The sequence below is a fragment of the Etheostoma cragini genome, chromosome 23 (assembly GCF_013103735.1).
Source record: "Etheostoma cragini isolate CJK2018 chromosome 23, CSU_Ecrag_1.0, whole genome shotgun sequence".
Lineage (NCBI taxonomy): Eukaryota > Metazoa > Chordata > Actinopteri > Perciformes > Percidae > Etheostoma > Etheostoma cragini.
Window position 1 is genome coordinate 13484180 of NC_048429.1, and position 17749 is coordinate 13501928.

A 17749-nucleotide genomic window follows, 5' to 3' on the forward strand; every position below is an offset into this window, starting at 1 on the left:
GCCACTACCAATGTCTCAACTACTACTGAAAAATGGTCAACTGGGCTTTCCACCTCTTCTGTGCCAGAAACTACAACTGCTTCAACTACCACTGAAACAACCATGGTTTCCACCATCACTACACCAACAACTACAGCTGAAACACGGTTAACAACATCCTCCACCCCCTCTACAACAATGACGGCCATTACCAATGTCTCAACTACTACTGAAAAATGGTCAACTGGGCTTTCCACCTCTTCCGTGCCAGCAACTACAACTGCTTCAACTACCACTAAAACAACTATGTTTTCCACCATTACTACACCAACAACTACAGCTAAAACACTGTTGACAACGCACCCAACCCCCTCTACACCAATGACGGCCACTACCAATGTCTCAACTACTACTGAAAAATGGTCAACTGGGGTTTCCACCTCTTCCGTGCCAGCAACTACAACTGCTTCAACTACCACTGAAACAACCATGTTTTCCACCATCACTACACCAACAACTACAGCTGAAACACGGTTGACAACGCCCCCAACCCCCTCTACACCAATGACGGCCACTACCAATGTCTCAACTACTACCGAAAAATGGTCAACTGGGTTTTCCACCTCTTCTGTGCCAGAAACTAGAACTGCTTCAACTACCACTGAAACAACCATGGTTTCCACCATCACTACACCAACAACTACAGCTGAAACACGGTTGACAACGCCCCAAACCCCCTCTACACCAATGACGGCCACTCCCAATGTCTCAACTACTACTGAAAAATGGTCAACTGGGCTTTCCACCTCTTCTGTGCCAGCAACTACAACTGCTTCAACTACCACTGAAACAACCAGTTTTTCCACCATCACTACACCAACAACTACAGCTGAAACAGGGTTGACAACGCCCCCAACCCCCTATACACCAATGACGGCCACTACCAATGTCTCAACTAATACTGAAAAATGGTCAACTGGGCTTTCCACCTCTTCCGTGCCAGAAACTACAACTGCTTCAACTACCACTGAAACAACCATGTTTCCACAAACTTCCACTCCACCAGTGTGTAAGTGTACAGACCTGAAGAGGAAAAAAGAGTGGAATTGTGGTGAGACGTGGACAGAGGACTGCTTTCATAAAAACTGTACAGATGGGAAGATAGAGTTGACTTCGATTGTTTGTCCAGAGTCTACAATTCCAAACTGCCCCAGAGACAAGGTCACAAGAGTCTCAGATGGATGCTGTGAAACATGGAAGTGTGACTGTAAGTGCATCCTTGTTGTCTCTGCCGCTGCTCTTGTTGGCCCTCATTCATCCCTCCTTTTTTATGTTCAATATTTGCCTCTACATAGCTTCTGAATATCTGAGTGTTTATTGTGAGTGGTTAGGCATGCTGTTTTATTGTAGAGCTCAAAGTGCTGCAAGAGCCTAAAGTAATCTTTCTCCCAATCTCCTTTTAACACCCACCTTTGTGGGGCTGTACTTGAGGACATTGGTGCTTTGAACTAAATGCTAATATCAGGTTGCTGATGCTAACATGCTGACATAGACAACATTAACAGGCTAATGTTTAGTAGGTAGTATTTACAATGGTCAGTATCTTCGTTTAGAGTGCTAACTTTTGCCACACAGCTGGGGCTGATGGGAATGTTTCGCAGTATTGGGTATTGATGTTTTGGACAAATGAATTTACCGACCAACAAGGCCATCCCTAGAGCCATGCTGCTGACGTGGCTAATCCTTAAAAATAAATAAATAGATTTCTCGTTTTCTGTCAATCCCTACTAAAATCCCCTCTCACCCTCCCTAGGTCGCTGTGAGCTATATGGAGATCCCCACTACATCTCTTTCCAAGGTGTAACCTTTGATTTCCTAAACGATTGCACCTACATCCTGGTGGAGGAGCAGTCCCCACGTCATAATCTGACCATTGCTGTGGACAACTTCTACTGTGTGCAGGGCGTCCAAGGCTCCTGTGCTAAAGGCATCATCCTGAAATATCAGAACACCATAGCTGCACTCAGTATCCTTCCTGATATGTCAAATAAAGTGCAGGTAGGATACAATAAAACTGTATTTATTTATAGTATGTTATGTCACCATGCCAAACATTATATAATTTATATTGTTTGGAAATAAAATTGCCGATAATCATTTTCTTTGATAAATAATGTTTTTCAACTCTTTTTTACTATTTACAAATATTATACTCTATTGAAAGAATGAGCAAGTTGGTTTGATGTTAGTCTCATCTGCCCTAGGCCACTCTGAACAACGTAACCATTGAGCCCCCACATGAGGAGCATGGATTGAGGTTTGAGACCACAGAGTACATGATATCAATCTACATCCCAGAGGTCCGCTCTTATGTCTCCCTCAGTCCCTGGTATACTCTGGTGGTCAGTCTGGCTATGGAGCACTTCCTCAACAACACCCAGGGACAATGTGGTGGGTAATAGATTAAAAGGGATGGTGCATGTGAGTGGTGAAGTGCATATTGTATATCCATTTTAACAGTAGGTGTTTGGGTGTAGAGTGGATTTTCAGTGATTGCAAAAACATCACAGCTTATTGGGAATTTTAGTAGCTTAATTATGTCTGTCATTTTTTTCAACATTAGTCAACATGCTGCTTATAGGGCTTATAGGCTAAAAAACCAGACAGTATGTTTAGTTTAAAGCTGTTTTAAACATTTCCTGACCTTTAGAGGGCAGAAAGAAACACTAATCCCAAAGAAACCTGTCTGGGACCCAATTCGCTTGCTCACATTTTACCCCTACTTTTTTTTCACCAGCCACTTTCTGTTGTTCTCTTAGATAGCATAAATGCTGCTTGTTTGAGGGTTGTTTGCTGGAATGTCTGCATACTGTTTATATGGGCTGCATGTGGGCCAGAGAAACATAGCAATGTGATAAATGTGGCTAAAAGCTGTATGTAGAGTGTATATGTCAATTCAAATGTATATGTGTATATTAGTCATCAGATTGCAGCTCTCCATCTTCTCTCCAGGTGTATGTGGTGGTGGATCATGTATCCGTAAAGGAGGAAAGATCGAGAAAGATAGCTGCTGTGATAAGACGGCCTATGACTGGGTGTCCGCTGACCCGCTGAAGCCAGCCTGTGCTTCTGCACCAAGGAACAGACCTTGTAATGAATCAATTACCACACCCACTCCAACCCCCTGCCCTCCAAGCAAACTATGCAAGCTGCTAGACCACCAGTAAGCTACACTCACCTCTTTATGGAATTGATGGTAGAATTGAGAATTAGTGTGTTTGCTCACACTGTATATCATGAAAGAGAGGCGCAAATCCTCTCCTTTACTTAAGAGCTACTTCTGATACTAATGCAGACACATAGTAGCAACCACCCAGAGTCACCCTATACAACCAAGCTACAGCTTAACAACCTCTAAGGAACCACCTAGTACCACCCTAGCAAACATAAGCTTTCCGTTGTTTATTTTATTGTCAATGGGGTTGAACCTTGGCTGGCTGTCTCTCTGTGTGTGTTTTGAGTTGTTGCTTCTTGGTGCATTCTTGGACTATTGAATTGCCATCTATCCTATTCTGTTTCCTCAGAGTCTTTTCAAACTGCAGCAGGCATGTGAATCTGATCTCTAAAAAGAAGAACTGTGAGTTTGATTCATGCAGAAATGGTCCTTGCTCTTCACTAGAACAAGCTGCTGATGAATGTAAGAAGGCTGGTTTCTGTATTGACTGGAGAGAACTGACCAATGGACGCTGTAGTACGTACAGTATCTTTTAATGTTTTTGCGCACATTTGTGTTTTATGGACCTATAACGATGTTTTGATTAAACATCAAATCAATGATAACATGCTCTTGTTCACGTTTCAGATGTGACTTGTCCAGAAGGATTGGTTTACAGAGAATGTCATAACAAGCTAGATAACTTCTGCGATGGAGGGTTTGCAAAGTTTACTTTTACTAAATATCACCCTTACACTTGTTGTGACATTTGTTTCTAACCATATTAAATCCAAAATGTCCCCCTGTCAAGAGTTCCACCATTTCTATTTCTCTTCTTTTTTCTATACAGGAGACAATATCCAGGAGCCTCCCTTGAGAATAACGAGGCAGGCTGTTTTTGTCCCAGCGGACACTTCAGGGCAGGAAATCACTCTCATATCTGTGTGTCTGACTGTGCCTGTGAGTAACATGGCCTATAAGGCTGACACTCACACCTAGACATATGTTGTCATAACTAGTGTTAATGTAGAGTTTGTGGCTCTTCCATCAGATTGTAAAGGACCACTCGGTGAGCCCATGCTAGTGAGTATCTTTGTCTCATCAGTACGGAAATAGTAAAATCTCTGACTCTAGATTGGATTCTAGATAGAAAAAAGTATTTCCATACCTGTCTTCCAGCCTGGTGAGGTTTGGCAGTCCGGCTGTCACATGTGTACATGCAACAACCAGACTCGTACAGAGAAGTGTGTTCCAAAACTTCCTAAGCCAGCTCCCGTGTGTGGCCCCAATGCTGTACTGGTAAACACCTCTTGCTGTGGTGATGAGATTTGTGGTAAGCACTGGCACATGATACTTTACAATAGTTGGTTTAATCTCTGAGACTTTCTTTTCCTTGCGTGATTCCACCACCATTCATTTTTCAGTTGAGAAGACATGCAGTTATAATGGACATACATATAAGGTATGTTGTGTATCTTATGAAAGTGTTCAGTAGATATTTAAAGGCAGGTGTTTCTTCTCCCTTAAAGGTGAAAAACACATGTTTACACTTAACATTGGAATTAATCATTCTACTGTTGTATCTGGTCATTATATCTGTCATTGTGTGTGTAGGTTGGAGACAGATGGACGGACGCAGCCCATACCTGCATGTCATATAATTGCAGCAAAGAGGGTATTCAGACTGAGACTAGAGTCTGTCCCACAGTACAGTGTCAGGAGGTACTGCACACCCCCTGCTGTTGCTCAAAACTCATAACTATAACATCTTACAAGCCTTAACTTGTGTGTGGGGAAAAAAATAATTTTTGCTAGACATACATCATAAATGTAAAAATGTAAAGGGCTAGTTAACCATGTGAAAAAAAATTTTTTTAAACAAAAGCTGATACACTAGAAACAAGCCATAGTTAAGATTTCAAAGAACAGGTAGAACAACACACATTTAACATTTAGCTGTTATGATCTATTTCCCAGGAGGACAGAATTTGGGATGATCAACACTGCTGCTTTACATGTAAGTCTTAATTTGAAACATATGAAAACATCTTCCCATTTTCCTAAGTGTTTTGCTCCAACACATCACATTGCCCGTAATACTTTCCCCTGTCTTCAGGCAACCAGAGGTGTGCTCCGAAGTTGACCAATATCACTGTTACCGTAGACAACTGTATCAGCGTCATGCAGATACCTGTGTGTCAGGGCCAATGTGTGTCTCAACCCAGGTAAGAAATATACCTGTCACTTATAAATAGCAAGACTTATGGCACAGCCAATTAACATATTTTGAGGTTTTTAGTGGTAATGCTGAGGACCTGTTGTTTGCCCCGTTCAGTCCCATGTGGATTTTAGAGACTTTCCTGAATGTGAACGCTGGTTGAGGAGACAATAACACATTTCTATTCCTGCTTCTGTCTTTCTCGCTCCCTCTCTCTCCTCCATCTTCCCTCTCTACTGATCTCTACACCTGTGCCTTGGCTCAGAATGTCCTTAATTTTAACCCCATATCTGGAACTACCTCTCAGAAAACAACAGGTCCGCCGCAACTCTCAGTTATTTTAAATCAAGGCTGAAGATCTTTCTTTTTGATGTTGCCTTTCTTTCATTTTTTATACTGCACTGCCAATTTTATTCTCGTATTTTATTTTTGGATTTTTTCTTCGTTTTTAATTGCTCTGTAATGTTTTATGTAAAGCACTTTGAATTGCCGTTGCTGAAATATGCTGAATAAATAAAACTGCCTTGCCTTGGTGAAATTACAATAACACATCTTTTCTCCCCCCCTTCCCTCATTGCAACAGTGTCGTGTTACACGGGGAGCTGCGGGTGGAGCAGAAGTGCACATGCTGTCAGGAGTTGAGCTCAGAGAAGAGACCAGTGGCTCTGCAGTGCTTAGACCGCACGGTCAAACACTACACCTACAAGCATATCACAGGCTGTGAGTGCAGAGCCTGCAGCATACTGAGCTGAAAAGTACCGACAGCTCCGACTGGAGGTCTCCTTCAGATTTCCAAATCAAAATCTACTGAATTCAAATTTTATGGATTACTAATCAAAAATCCCTCCAACGGAACATATTTCTTTTCTGTATTTAAAGCAATTGATAAATATGTGTTCTATGAAATAAATCAAATATGCATTTACATATGTATCTTCTTTCTGTGTAACCCAACTTGGATTTGGTTTAAGAATAACATTTTGTATTGTATCTTTGTAGCTTTCCAAATTGAATGTATTCAATTTTAATGAAAAATCCATCAGTTCTCCATAGCAGTGGGAAGAAAAATCGATTCTTAGCTGCATCGCGATTCTGTCTAGAAAGATGTGATGCTCAATTCTGATGTTAATTATTGATTATAAAAAAAACTTGTGTGACAAATACTGTATATGTCAAAAACTAACAAACGCCATACTCGATGTATTTTTTCGAATCAGACATGGAAATGTACAGAATTGTTTTTTTGGGGGTTTTACAATCGGTAATAATAGTTTGTTTAGAATCAAATCATTGGCCTCTGTATCGCAATCAAATTGTAAGGTGCCCAGAGATTCCCACCCCTAGTCCTCCAACCGAAGCAATTACTGAATCTGTTTTCTATCAAATGACATCACCAACGTTTGTAGTATGCATCTTCTTTCTTTCAGTTGCAGTTTCACTATTTTAGCCCATAACTTCAACGGTAGACCTAGCATGGCTAACAACTTGTACTTTTCTTTATCAGGTTAACCATTAATTTCAAAATATTTTTGAATTAGAACCACAACATTAATTTAATGTTCAACATCAACCACAACGGTCAACTAATATACATCTTGGGAGTGTGCCATTACAGATAAAAATGTGTTTTCAAATGAGAAGACACTCAGTAGAATGTATTTAAACTTCTCTGAACTTTCCCAGTGTTGTTGATTATTGCTTCCCAATTCCGGATGGCACAATGATGGCGCTTACCCACTTCTAGTACCTGCTCTACTCTACTCTGCTCGACTCGACTCGACTCGGCCGTGGTGCCCCATCCTCTATTTTCCGTTGCAGATTTAGGACCGCCTCATGGCCGAAGCGAGGTCGTCATAGCAATGCCGCAGGAAACTGCCCTGCCCTGACCTTTTGTTTCAAAAGAAGCTGGAGGCAGCAAAAAAAAAGGTTTTCACGTCACCTTTTGGTACCGCCTCAGCTTGCTTGGAATCTCGACTGAGGTTGTGCAAAAAAAGTCCCTGGTAGCAGGTACCAGGGACTTTTTTTGTAGTGGAAAACCTAAAAGGCAAGCAGGGACCAACTAATGGAAAAATGCCACAACAGCGATCGCTACCGCATGAATAGAGGATAACTAAACCAACTGTAGGAGGCTGTTAACCACTGGTAACAACTGTTTAATAGAGTGATGCAGGTTTAAAAAAAATCAACTATTAGCATTTAAAGTAAGCAAAAAACTATTTTTGTAGTTTGTACAGTTTAACTGTAAATTTGCTAAACTCTGTGGATGAAAAACTGCAATGAAAATTTGAATAACCAAATATAAAATATAGTTGGCAAAAAAGTTGATGATATTTTCAATATCTGATGTACTCTAACAAATGTAATTAGGCGATTTGATGTGCGATTAGGACAAAGAGAGGAAGCCTGCGACAGTTCAGGGGACCCAAGCGCAGAGAGCAGGCAGGCAGGCAGGAGAAAGTTTGTGTTGAGGATTTATTAACCCAAAAACAGGGAAATGCATAAGGGATCCAAACATGCAAAAATGCTATACAAGGACTACAAACCGAGGCAGGCAAAAAACAAAGTCCAAATCCCAAAAGTCCAAAAAGAAAAGGATAACCAAAAACAAGAACACAGCAGACAGAGAATAAACAGACACGCTGACCAAAACACACTGACAGGAACAAACACAAAATGATCTGACAAAGGACAAAGGGTAACACACAGGGTAACATGCAGGGTAACACGCAGGGTAACAAGGTAACAGAGGCAAGTGACACAAGTGCTATGAAACAGATGAACAACATCGGGTAATCACAGGGGCGGGAAAACCAAAAGACAGGAAGTAAAACAAGACAAGGCTAGACAGAAAAGCAGACTATCAGAATAAAACCGAAAACAGGGCAAAATACAAAACGTGACAGAACAGACTATTACAATAAGACAAGATAATACAAGACTAAAAAACAGAAGAAACTACAGGACAAAATACAGAACAAAATACCAAAACCATAACAAAGCCATTGTTAGGGGCCATCATTGAACAGGAAGACTTTGATTAGGCCTCGGGAACACCCGGCCTTACAGAAGCTGAATTTCTGCAGGAGAGGAAAAGCATTTCAGTCTTTGAAAACAAAACTAACAGAGACAGCAGGCTGGTAAAATAAGCTTTGGACAGCTTCATGCTGCGGCTTTTTGTTGTGCATACAAAAGGATGGATATTTGGGAAGCTTATGATGTTCACAGAGGAGGATGTGTGAGTGTGCACAGACTGTGAATATGAGTGTGTGTTTGTATTCAGAATTGAATCTCTGGGTTGGCATTAGCCATCAGTCCATGGGGTATTTCTTGGAAACCGGAGCGTTTAAGGTTTACCAAGTTTTACCAAGTACGGTGGTGGACTCTGACATCTCTCTGTGCATTTATAGGTCCTTAGCATGTGTGTGTATTTTGGTCTGTGTATGTTGTGTTTACTGTAACAACAAAGTGTAAAAATGGAATTGATAAAGAACATATTCTACTTCTTCTGAACCTCCCGGTGCTGGTCAGATCAACAGCTTGCTGGGCATTACTTAACCGGAGCAGGGTTTCTGTGTAGGGGCGTGTCGGTGTGTGTGAGTGCTGGATGGGTTGGAGAGCTTTTTATTCACATGGTTAAAAAGTTGACATGAGAAGCTGGCTTACTGATTAAAGATTGCTTCTGGTTCACTGCAGCATCTCAGGTAAATTCCGTTTTTGTCCTTCTTACTCTACACTAATGGCTTTTTTAAGATGCACCGAGGAAATATTGTACTAGTAACCTGTGTAAGTTACCGGTAAATTGTCTGTATTGTGATCAGATATATGACTAACAATGTAGATTTGGTAACAAAGCTTAAATTCTAAGCTTCCTTCCTATAAATTCACATTGTTAACCAGTTACGTTATTTAACAAAAACTAGAAGAAATTGTTAATGAGGAAAGCAGTTCATTTTGAACTTTTGTATATTTTGAAGAAATCAATGTGATAACATTAGGTGAAAGCTCATAATCTTGGTGTCTTTCTGCAGGTTTTTTCTAATTCCTTTCTCTTCACAGCAGCATCATGAGTGTAGAGTCTAGAAAAGCACATGTGGCTTGCTGTTTCAACTTCAAGGTCGGTAAGATGTTACCCTTACTTAACATTTAAAATTGTCAGGGAATATCACTTACTACTTCATGTATGGCTTTATTAAATCCTCGTTTGTGAAAACAAATGGATTTGTATAGTTTATAGTAAAACCTTATTGTGAAGATTTTCTTTACCCAGTTGTCTTGGTATTTCATTTTTGTGTATTATTTGTGAAAGACAAAAAGTGTTTTTATGTTATTGCCTGCTCATGGAATGCAAACAGATTAGTTTAAAAGTATAACAGAATGATGTCTGATAGGTCTCTCCCCTTTCATGTCATGAGCCTGTCAAATAGAGGTCTTAAAATGCTCAAACAATAAAAAAAATATATATTCACACACGATGTGGCTGAATTTAAAGTCAGAGAAAAAAATCACAAATGTGCATATGGACATTTATTACATAAATACTATTAAACCTGCTAACTTAAAAAAAAAATTTTGGGGGGCCTTTTTAGGAATTTATTTTCACAGGACAGATGAAGACATAAAAGGAAAGATAGACGGGCAAATGACATGCAGCAAAGGACCACAGGTCAGAGTCAAACCGTGGCCCGCTGCATCGAGAAGTAAACTTCTACACAGTACGTGCACCCGCTCTACCAACTGAGCCATCCTGGCCATAAACCTGCTCACTTTTAATGCACCATTTCCTTTTTTTCTTGAGTCTGTTTTCCAGCACAGTCACAATTTTTGCCTGTGCATTGGTGCTTTTGAGGTCCGAGCGAGTAGAGCAGGGTCTTATCGCCAGATGAGAGACTCTGTATGGCTCATTTACTGTAGCGTGGAAGCTTGGTGGAATAAGCAAGCTAGCGTTAGCTTACTAGCCAGCCGGCCTCTAAATAAATGAAATAAAATCATTTCACATTGTATTCTACAAGCTCTCACATGGAGTACACACATTATGCACAAGCTCTCGCATTTTGCACTATATTTGCCTTCATGTAGGCTTGGGCGATCGCTTATATCTTAAAATCAGCGAATTGTGGTTACTCAAGATCAGAGATTTGCAAGTCTGACAGGCTGGCTACATTGAACGCGTAATTGGACATAACTGTGCATATGTGGAGCGGGCTCCGCTTAACTCATTATACCGCCTCTTGCTTGGCTGATGTGCAACGGTAAGCTGATAGCATCTTGTTCTGGTAGCTCAACGCAGTTGATTTTCTTATATACTTCATTACAGCGGCTAATTACCTGCTTTACATTCAACCATCGCTAGCACTTACAGCTCTCTTTATCTTTCAGTGACTTTCTCGCTTATCCCACAGTTATTTACACGCTTTCTACTACTATAACTACTATAGTATAGCAGTTTCACTTGATAGAATATTTTTTTGTTCAAAACTAAGTAACTAAAATCCAAATGAAAGCCCTCTGTTGAAGTAAAAAATGAAATGTAACCTGTTCTAATGTACTTCACTTTCAGGATGACATTCTTGGGGTTGAGTACTAGACTCTACAGGGTAAGAGTCTAGTACTCAAGGTGGATAATTGACACGCCAACATCAGCATTGGCAAAAACAAAGAAGACGCAGACATGGGGAAGGACACACCATTGTACTGACAGTGAACAACACAGAGTTTCTGTGGTGAAGTACTGTGCTGCATCCATAGTAAACCAAATGTGGTAATGGTACATTGTGAGCACTCTATTGTCTTCAAGCAGTACACCTCTTTTATTTTTACAAAGATATCATGCTGAAAATATCAACTGCTGTTTGTTTACTTTAAAGGTCAAAGCTTAGTTTTGCTATGAACACCAATCAAATGACACTCAATTATATGCATTCCACTTCTGCACAAAAACATAAACTTAGAGGTCAATTTTAGCTCTGCTTCAAAACAATCAAGAAAACAAAATGGGTGCTGTTCACTTGTGATGATGCTTACCTATGAAACAAATTTCAGAAGGATGTCAGAGGAAGTGAGAAGAAATTTGTAAAATATTTGGAGAAGGTTTGGCTTTTGAGCTTGTGTCCACCATTTATACCTTAATAGCATTAGGTAAGGTAAAGATAGAATTGTTTCATCCTACAGCTTTAAAATGATTTATGTGTGACAGTTAAGTATTAGGCTGCAATGTAATCCTATTGGACAGAGTGTAATGTAATCCCACTGGACAGACTGCAATGTAATCCTATTGGACAGAGGGGACCGTCAATGTACTTCCCTAAAAGTGCTTGTTTTTTGCCACTGAAAAGCTCAAATTGTTGTCATATGCGTCTGACTATATTACGGAAAGGACCCTACAGAGAAACAAGACGTTTTTATTTACCTTCTCAATACCTCTTTACCCCTTTACTTTTATGTCTGTGTCTATGTTGAACTAAGTCAAAACGCCACCAGCTAAAAGACCCAGCCATCTTTACAGGAGTTTGTGAAGACCACCAGTGCCAAATGGACAGTATTGGACTTACTTTAGCTGGTTGCCAAAAACAAGATTCCTAATAATGTTCTGTTAAAGTCTTCTAAATGTAAGTAGGCAACTGCTTGCTGACCCATTAGCCATAGCCTTTAAAGGTGATAATTTGTTTTTTTTGGGATGTCAGGACTGTCTATTTGTGTTAGTGCTCTTCTGTCTCCTAGTGGCCAAAATATATTAATGTAGCTTTAAGACCTTTAAGATCAAACTGTAATTGCAAAATAAAAATATAAAAGGGTTTGTGCCCAAACGACACCCAATAAGACTTACTTTAAAATCAAAGCATATATATATATATATATATATATATATATATATATATATATATATATATATATATATATATATATATATATATATATATATATATATATATATATATATATATATATATATATATATATATATATATATTTGTGTGTATAAATAGACCTATCAAACATAGGCTTTTGACTCCAAAGGCAGGCATGATAATGTTGCTCCTTGTCTGTTGGATGTGTAAATTGCTAACACATTAGCCATTATTCTTTTTTAGGTGATAGCGATTTAGCTACGCCATGCCATTTTTCCAGATACACAAGTTGACAGTTTTTAGAGGATGTAAGTAGATTCCTAGCCCCCCCTATGGCCACATAGCAATAAACATGTTAATGGAAACAAAAAAATACAAGTAGGAACCTGAAAAGTTGTATAATATGGAACCTTTAACTGTAAAGGCAATATTATATGCTGCAAATGCTTTAAAACAAAATGCATTTCCAGCATTTTTTGTTTTAATCTCTGTTTAATTACCAATATTTGCCAATTAATGTTTAATCTGAAAATTTAGTTTGTCTGTAAATCGATTTGATTTAGAAAACAAAGACACTATTGACAAGTGATGTTAGTTAAACTAGTAACGTTACTGCTCAAGACTGCTTAAAATACAAATTGGATTTAGACTCACAGGTTGCTAATTGCAGTTTCCAGAATGTGTCATAGTGACAAATGCCAACTGGAAATCCTACCGGTTTAGCCTTGTACGCCGGAAATTGACCCGCCTCTAGTAAGGTAACAGGCTATCTAGCTTTTTGAAGAAAGATAAAAAGTTGATACACTGGAACCAATGAACCAAACCGTAGTATAAGAATAAGTAGCAATAACAAGAATAAGTAGCAATAACAACATATATTTAACATTTAGCTTTTGTGATTTATTCACTCCGACAGAATCTGGTAAGATCCACACTGCTGCTTTACATGTAAGTCGAGTCAAAATCAAAAACATTGAAGGTATTTACAATTTCAGTTTGTATAAGTTTGACCTATCCGTTCCAACAATTTAACCATTGTGGGGCTTTTCTGTTTTCAAAACTTGATAAAGAGGAAAATATATTAATACTTTCTTAGGTGGTTTGCTCCCACATATCACATTGCCGCCGGTAATACTTTTCCCTGACTTCAGGTAACCAGAGGTGTGCTCCGAAGATAACCATTATCAGTGTCACCATAGATACGTGTGTGTCAGGGCCAATGTACGTCTCAGCCCAGGTAAGAAATACACCTGTCACTTATGAATAGCAAGACTTATGGCACAGCCAATTAACACATGTTGAGGTTTTTAGTGGTCATGCTTTTTTTCTTCAGTCCCATGTGAATTTGAGAGACTTGCCTTTATTTTAACTCTTTGTAAACCATAATAAAACATCTGGTCTCTCTCTGTCGTGTTACACGGGGAGCTGCAGGTGGAGCAGCAGTGCACATGCTGTCAGGAGTTGAGCTCAGAGAAGATACCAGTGACTCTGCAGTGCTTAGACCGCACGGTCAAACACTACACCTACAAGCATATCACAGGCTGTGAGTCCAGAGCCTGCAGCATACTGAGCTGAAAAGTACTGAAAGCTCAGACTGGAGGTATCCTTCAGATTTCCAAATCCAAATCTACTGTTTTCGAATTTAATGGATTAATCGAAAATCCCTCCAACTGAACATATTTCTCTTCTGTATTTAAAGCAGTTACTGAATCTGTTTTCTATGAAATAAACCATATATGCATGCGGTGGGGCTTAAAACCCCAGGAAAAAAATTGTATTAATGTGCATAAAGAAGCCAAGAAAAGATGGAAAAAATCTCCAAAGGCATCAAATGACAGATTAGACATTCGTATAATATGTCACAAAAAGTTAGATTTTTATATCCATAATTTACACTTTCAAAATAACAGAAAACAAAACAATGGCGTCTGCAAAAGTTCAGGCAGCCTGCAGAGTTAATACCTTGTACTGCCCTCTTTGGCGAGTATCACAGCTTGGAAACGCTTCTTGTAGCCAGCCAAGAGTCTTTCAATTCTTGTTTAAGGTATCTTCGCCCACTCTTCCTTCCAAAAGTCTTCCAGTTCTTTGAGATTTCTGGGCTCTCTGTCACTCACTGCTCTTTTGAAGGTCCATCGATAGATTTTCAATAATGTTGAGGTCAGGAGATTGTTAAGGCAATAGCAAAACCTTCAGTTTATGCCTCTTGATGTAATCCACCGTGGATTTTGAGGTAAGTTTAGGATCATTATCCTTGTAGAAGCCATCTTCTCTTTGGCTTCAGCTTTTTCACAGGTGGCATCAATCTAGCGTCCAATATCTGCGGAAATTTTATTGAATCCATTTTTCCTTCTACTCGTAAAATGTTCCCGGTGCCAATGGCTGCAATACAATCCCAAAGCATGATTGATCCCCCCCCCCATACTTAACAGTAGGACAGAGGTTGTTTTCATTGAATTCTGTGCCCTTTATTCTCCAAACGTTCTTTTGCTCATTCCAACCAAAAAGTTCTATTTTAACCTCAATGGTCCACAGAACTTGTTTCCATAATGTATCAGGCTTGTCTATGTGTTCATTTGCAAACTTCAAACTCTGATTTTTGTGGTGAGGATATAGAAGAGGTTTTCTTCTGATGACTCTTCCATGAAGACCATGTTTGTACAAGTATCTCTTTACAGTGGAATGGTGTACTACAACTCCAGTGTCCGCCAGGTCTTTCTGGATGGATCGTGCAGTCAAACGTGGGTTTGGACTTGCTTTTCTCACAATCCTGCGAGCTGTTCTGTCTGATATTTTTCTTGGTCTTCCAGATCTTGCTTTAACTTCCACTGATGACGGCCATTTCTTAATTACATTCCGAACAGAGGATATTGGCATCTGAAAACCCTTTGCTATCTTCTGATAGCCTTCTCCTACTTTGTGAGCATCAACTATTTTCAGTTTCAGTTTTCTAGACAACTGCTAAGAAGAACCCATGGGACTGATTGGTGGGGCAAGGTCAGATGAGTCTGGACATTTAAAACCTTAAGATTGACATCACCTGGTCTTTCCAGGCGAGGCTTGAGAACAATCCATGCTGTCAGGTCTCAGCTTTCCAAAGGGGGCGGTGCATGCTATGAACTCTGCAGTGTTGCAAAACTTTTGCAGACACCATTTTTTAGTTTTCTGTTATTTTGAAAGTGGAAATGATGGAAATAAAATCTAACTTTTTGTGACACAATGTGTTATACAAATAACTAATCTGTCATTTGATGCCTTTAGGATATTTTTCCATCTTTTCTTGGCTTCTTTATGCACATTAATACAAATTTTTACCTGGGTTGCCCAAACTTTTGCTCCCCACTGTATACAGCACATATGTATCTTCTTGTGCTGTAGTATTTAACCCACCTTGGATCTGGTTTAAACATCCATCCTTAGTCATGCAATCACAGGTGGGCAGCTCAAATTAAGGGTCAATTTCACATTAAGAAAAGTGTTTTACTCATGATGAGTTGGAACTTCTGGGTAACCTAGTTGAAAGGTAACATAGTTGACAATCCAATTTTAGCCCAAAACTTCAATGGTAGACATAGCACGGCTTACTTTTATAAACTTGTAAGGCAAACGATAGCAATGTACCCAACATAGTTAACAATTACTCTACACCTCTATAATGTGCTATAACAGTTAACATATTTTATTTTTAAATTGAGAGGACATTCATTAGAATGTATTTAAAATGGCCACCATTGAGAGAAATGAAGCCCTGTGCAAATTCTTTCAGGAAGACTTCTAATAACTTTTATCACCTCTCTCTTCCTTAATTGATCAGCTGGGTGGAGGCGGTCACTCTTTAGTTAAACCAATAAAGAATAAGCCATGAACTTCCCGAGCCAATCACAGCGTAACATCTCTACTTTAAATCTGTTTCTCTCTCTGCTGCGGTCAGACCAGAGTGCAACACTCCTCCTCCTACTCCATGAATTATGGGGATGTGTCGTCTTTCTCCCATTTAAAACATTATTTTATAACAATGGAGTCTAATCCCTATAATTTCATATTATGCATTTGTACAATAAATCTTTGCATATCTGCAACAAAGTCTTTACTGATTGAAATGACATCCTCTAATGCTGAATAGATGCAGTGTTTGTACTTTATATACTCTCTTGGTTGCTGATGTGAAGAATTTCTCCCCAATTCGGAATCACAATTCTGCTGGAACATGTGTGACTGTGTAGTTTTTGGTTTTAAAGCCTTGTTGGGGATTGTACTGCTATTCTCTGTAACAGTCATGTCACTACATGTAGCTACATACCAATGTTGTTAATTTCCCAATTTTAGTCTCTTTATTGTTATATACTTTTACTTGAGAACTCCTCTCAGTATGCACATTACCACATAACGTTTTACATTCAAGTCAAGTCAAGTACAACTTTATTTGTTCCTAAAGGGGCAATTGGCTTTGCAACAGTGACACATTCCCTTTTACATTCAGTTTTAATAATTTTCAATACTGTCTACACAAAATATTAGATTTTGCTTTTACTTTTTATAATTATTATAATTTTTTAGGAAAGAGTTGGTGGGGAGTTGATGATTACCAGTGTGTTTGTGAAAACTATACTATTAATAAGTCTGGTATTGAAGTGCACATTATCAATAAAAAACCTTGAACCTTGAAGGTCAGCGTGGTAGGTGGGTCACACAAAACCAGGATACCTGGGAGACCAGTTTTTGTGTGTCATGTGAAACCAAATCTCAATGTTGATACTCTCTTGTAACATTACTAACTAACTCCATAAACATTCGTAAACCTAATCAAGTAGTTTTTCTTGCGTAAATCTAACCAATTAATTTTTTGTTTTATTTGAATTCAGAACTGGTCCCTCTGAGCGTAAGAAAGTGACGCAAAGGGCTTGACCATACTAACAAAGGACTGTTTTGAATTGTTGCAACATGAACACGTAATAACGGCCCTCTGAACCTAGAAGTAGGTGTAGCGGGCCCCTTTTAACCCATATCTATGAAGCTGATAACCACTGCCCATTTAACGGAGTGTAAACATTCGGAATTGGTGTCTGTGGATTATCTACTGGAACAGAAACATTGTTCTGTTGTTACCTTGCACGGCAGCTGGATTCGCGATATCATGACATCAAACGAAAATGGTGAATCATGAAAATCCATCTATCTTGTCAGGCTCCAACCTTATTCTTACTGCACCAATCAACATGCGGTTAGGAGCTACAGTTAGCTGCAACCGTGGTTTTGGTTGTGTGTGTGTGCCGCAACGGTTTGTTCAAAACAACAATGGGGGACATGATAGACAGATAGTTCATCCGATCACCTGCCTGCCCTTTCCAATGAAGGCTTCTCATATGGTTCTTTGTTAACAAACCATTTGGATTGCTAATAATCTCAGGCCTCATCACTGCAGCAAGGCTGATATTGAGGAACTGGAAGAGCACACACATGCCAGGGCTCACAGACTGGACTCAACTGATAACGGAG

At 39.3% G+C, this 17749-nt stretch overlaps 1 protein-coding gene across 1 annotated transcript in view; it reads left to right on the forward strand.

Moving 5' to 3' along the window:
• The window catches only part of LOC117939079 (mucin-19-like), a 28193-nt gene extending 14195 nt beyond the window's left edge, over positions 1-13998 (forward strand). The window contains exons 31-45 of the mRNA XM_034864125.1: positions 983-1246; positions 1793-2037; positions 2244-2430; positions 2992-3202; positions 3564-3730; positions 3842-3911; positions 4044-4153; positions 4245-4276; positions 4373-4526; positions 4618-4655; positions 4808-4915; positions 5171-5210; positions 5310-5418; positions 5995-6002; positions 13668-13998. Coding sequence (XP_034720016.1) covers positions 983-1246; positions 1793-2037; positions 2244-2430; positions 2992-3202; positions 3564-3730; positions 3842-3911; positions 4044-4153; positions 4245-4276; positions 4373-4526; positions 4618-4655; positions 4808-4915; positions 5171-5210; positions 5310-5418; positions 5995-6002; positions 13668-13831 — 1907 coding nt within the window. The 3' untranslated portion in view covers positions 13832-13998. The remainder of the gene's footprint in view (positions 1-982; positions 1247-1792; positions 2038-2243; positions 2431-2991; positions 3203-3563; positions 3731-3841; positions 3912-4043; positions 4154-4244; positions 4277-4372; positions 4527-4617; positions 4656-4807; positions 4916-5170; positions 5211-5309; positions 5419-5994; positions 6003-13667) is intronic.
• The last annotated feature ends 3751 nt before the right edge of the window (positions 13999-17749 follow it).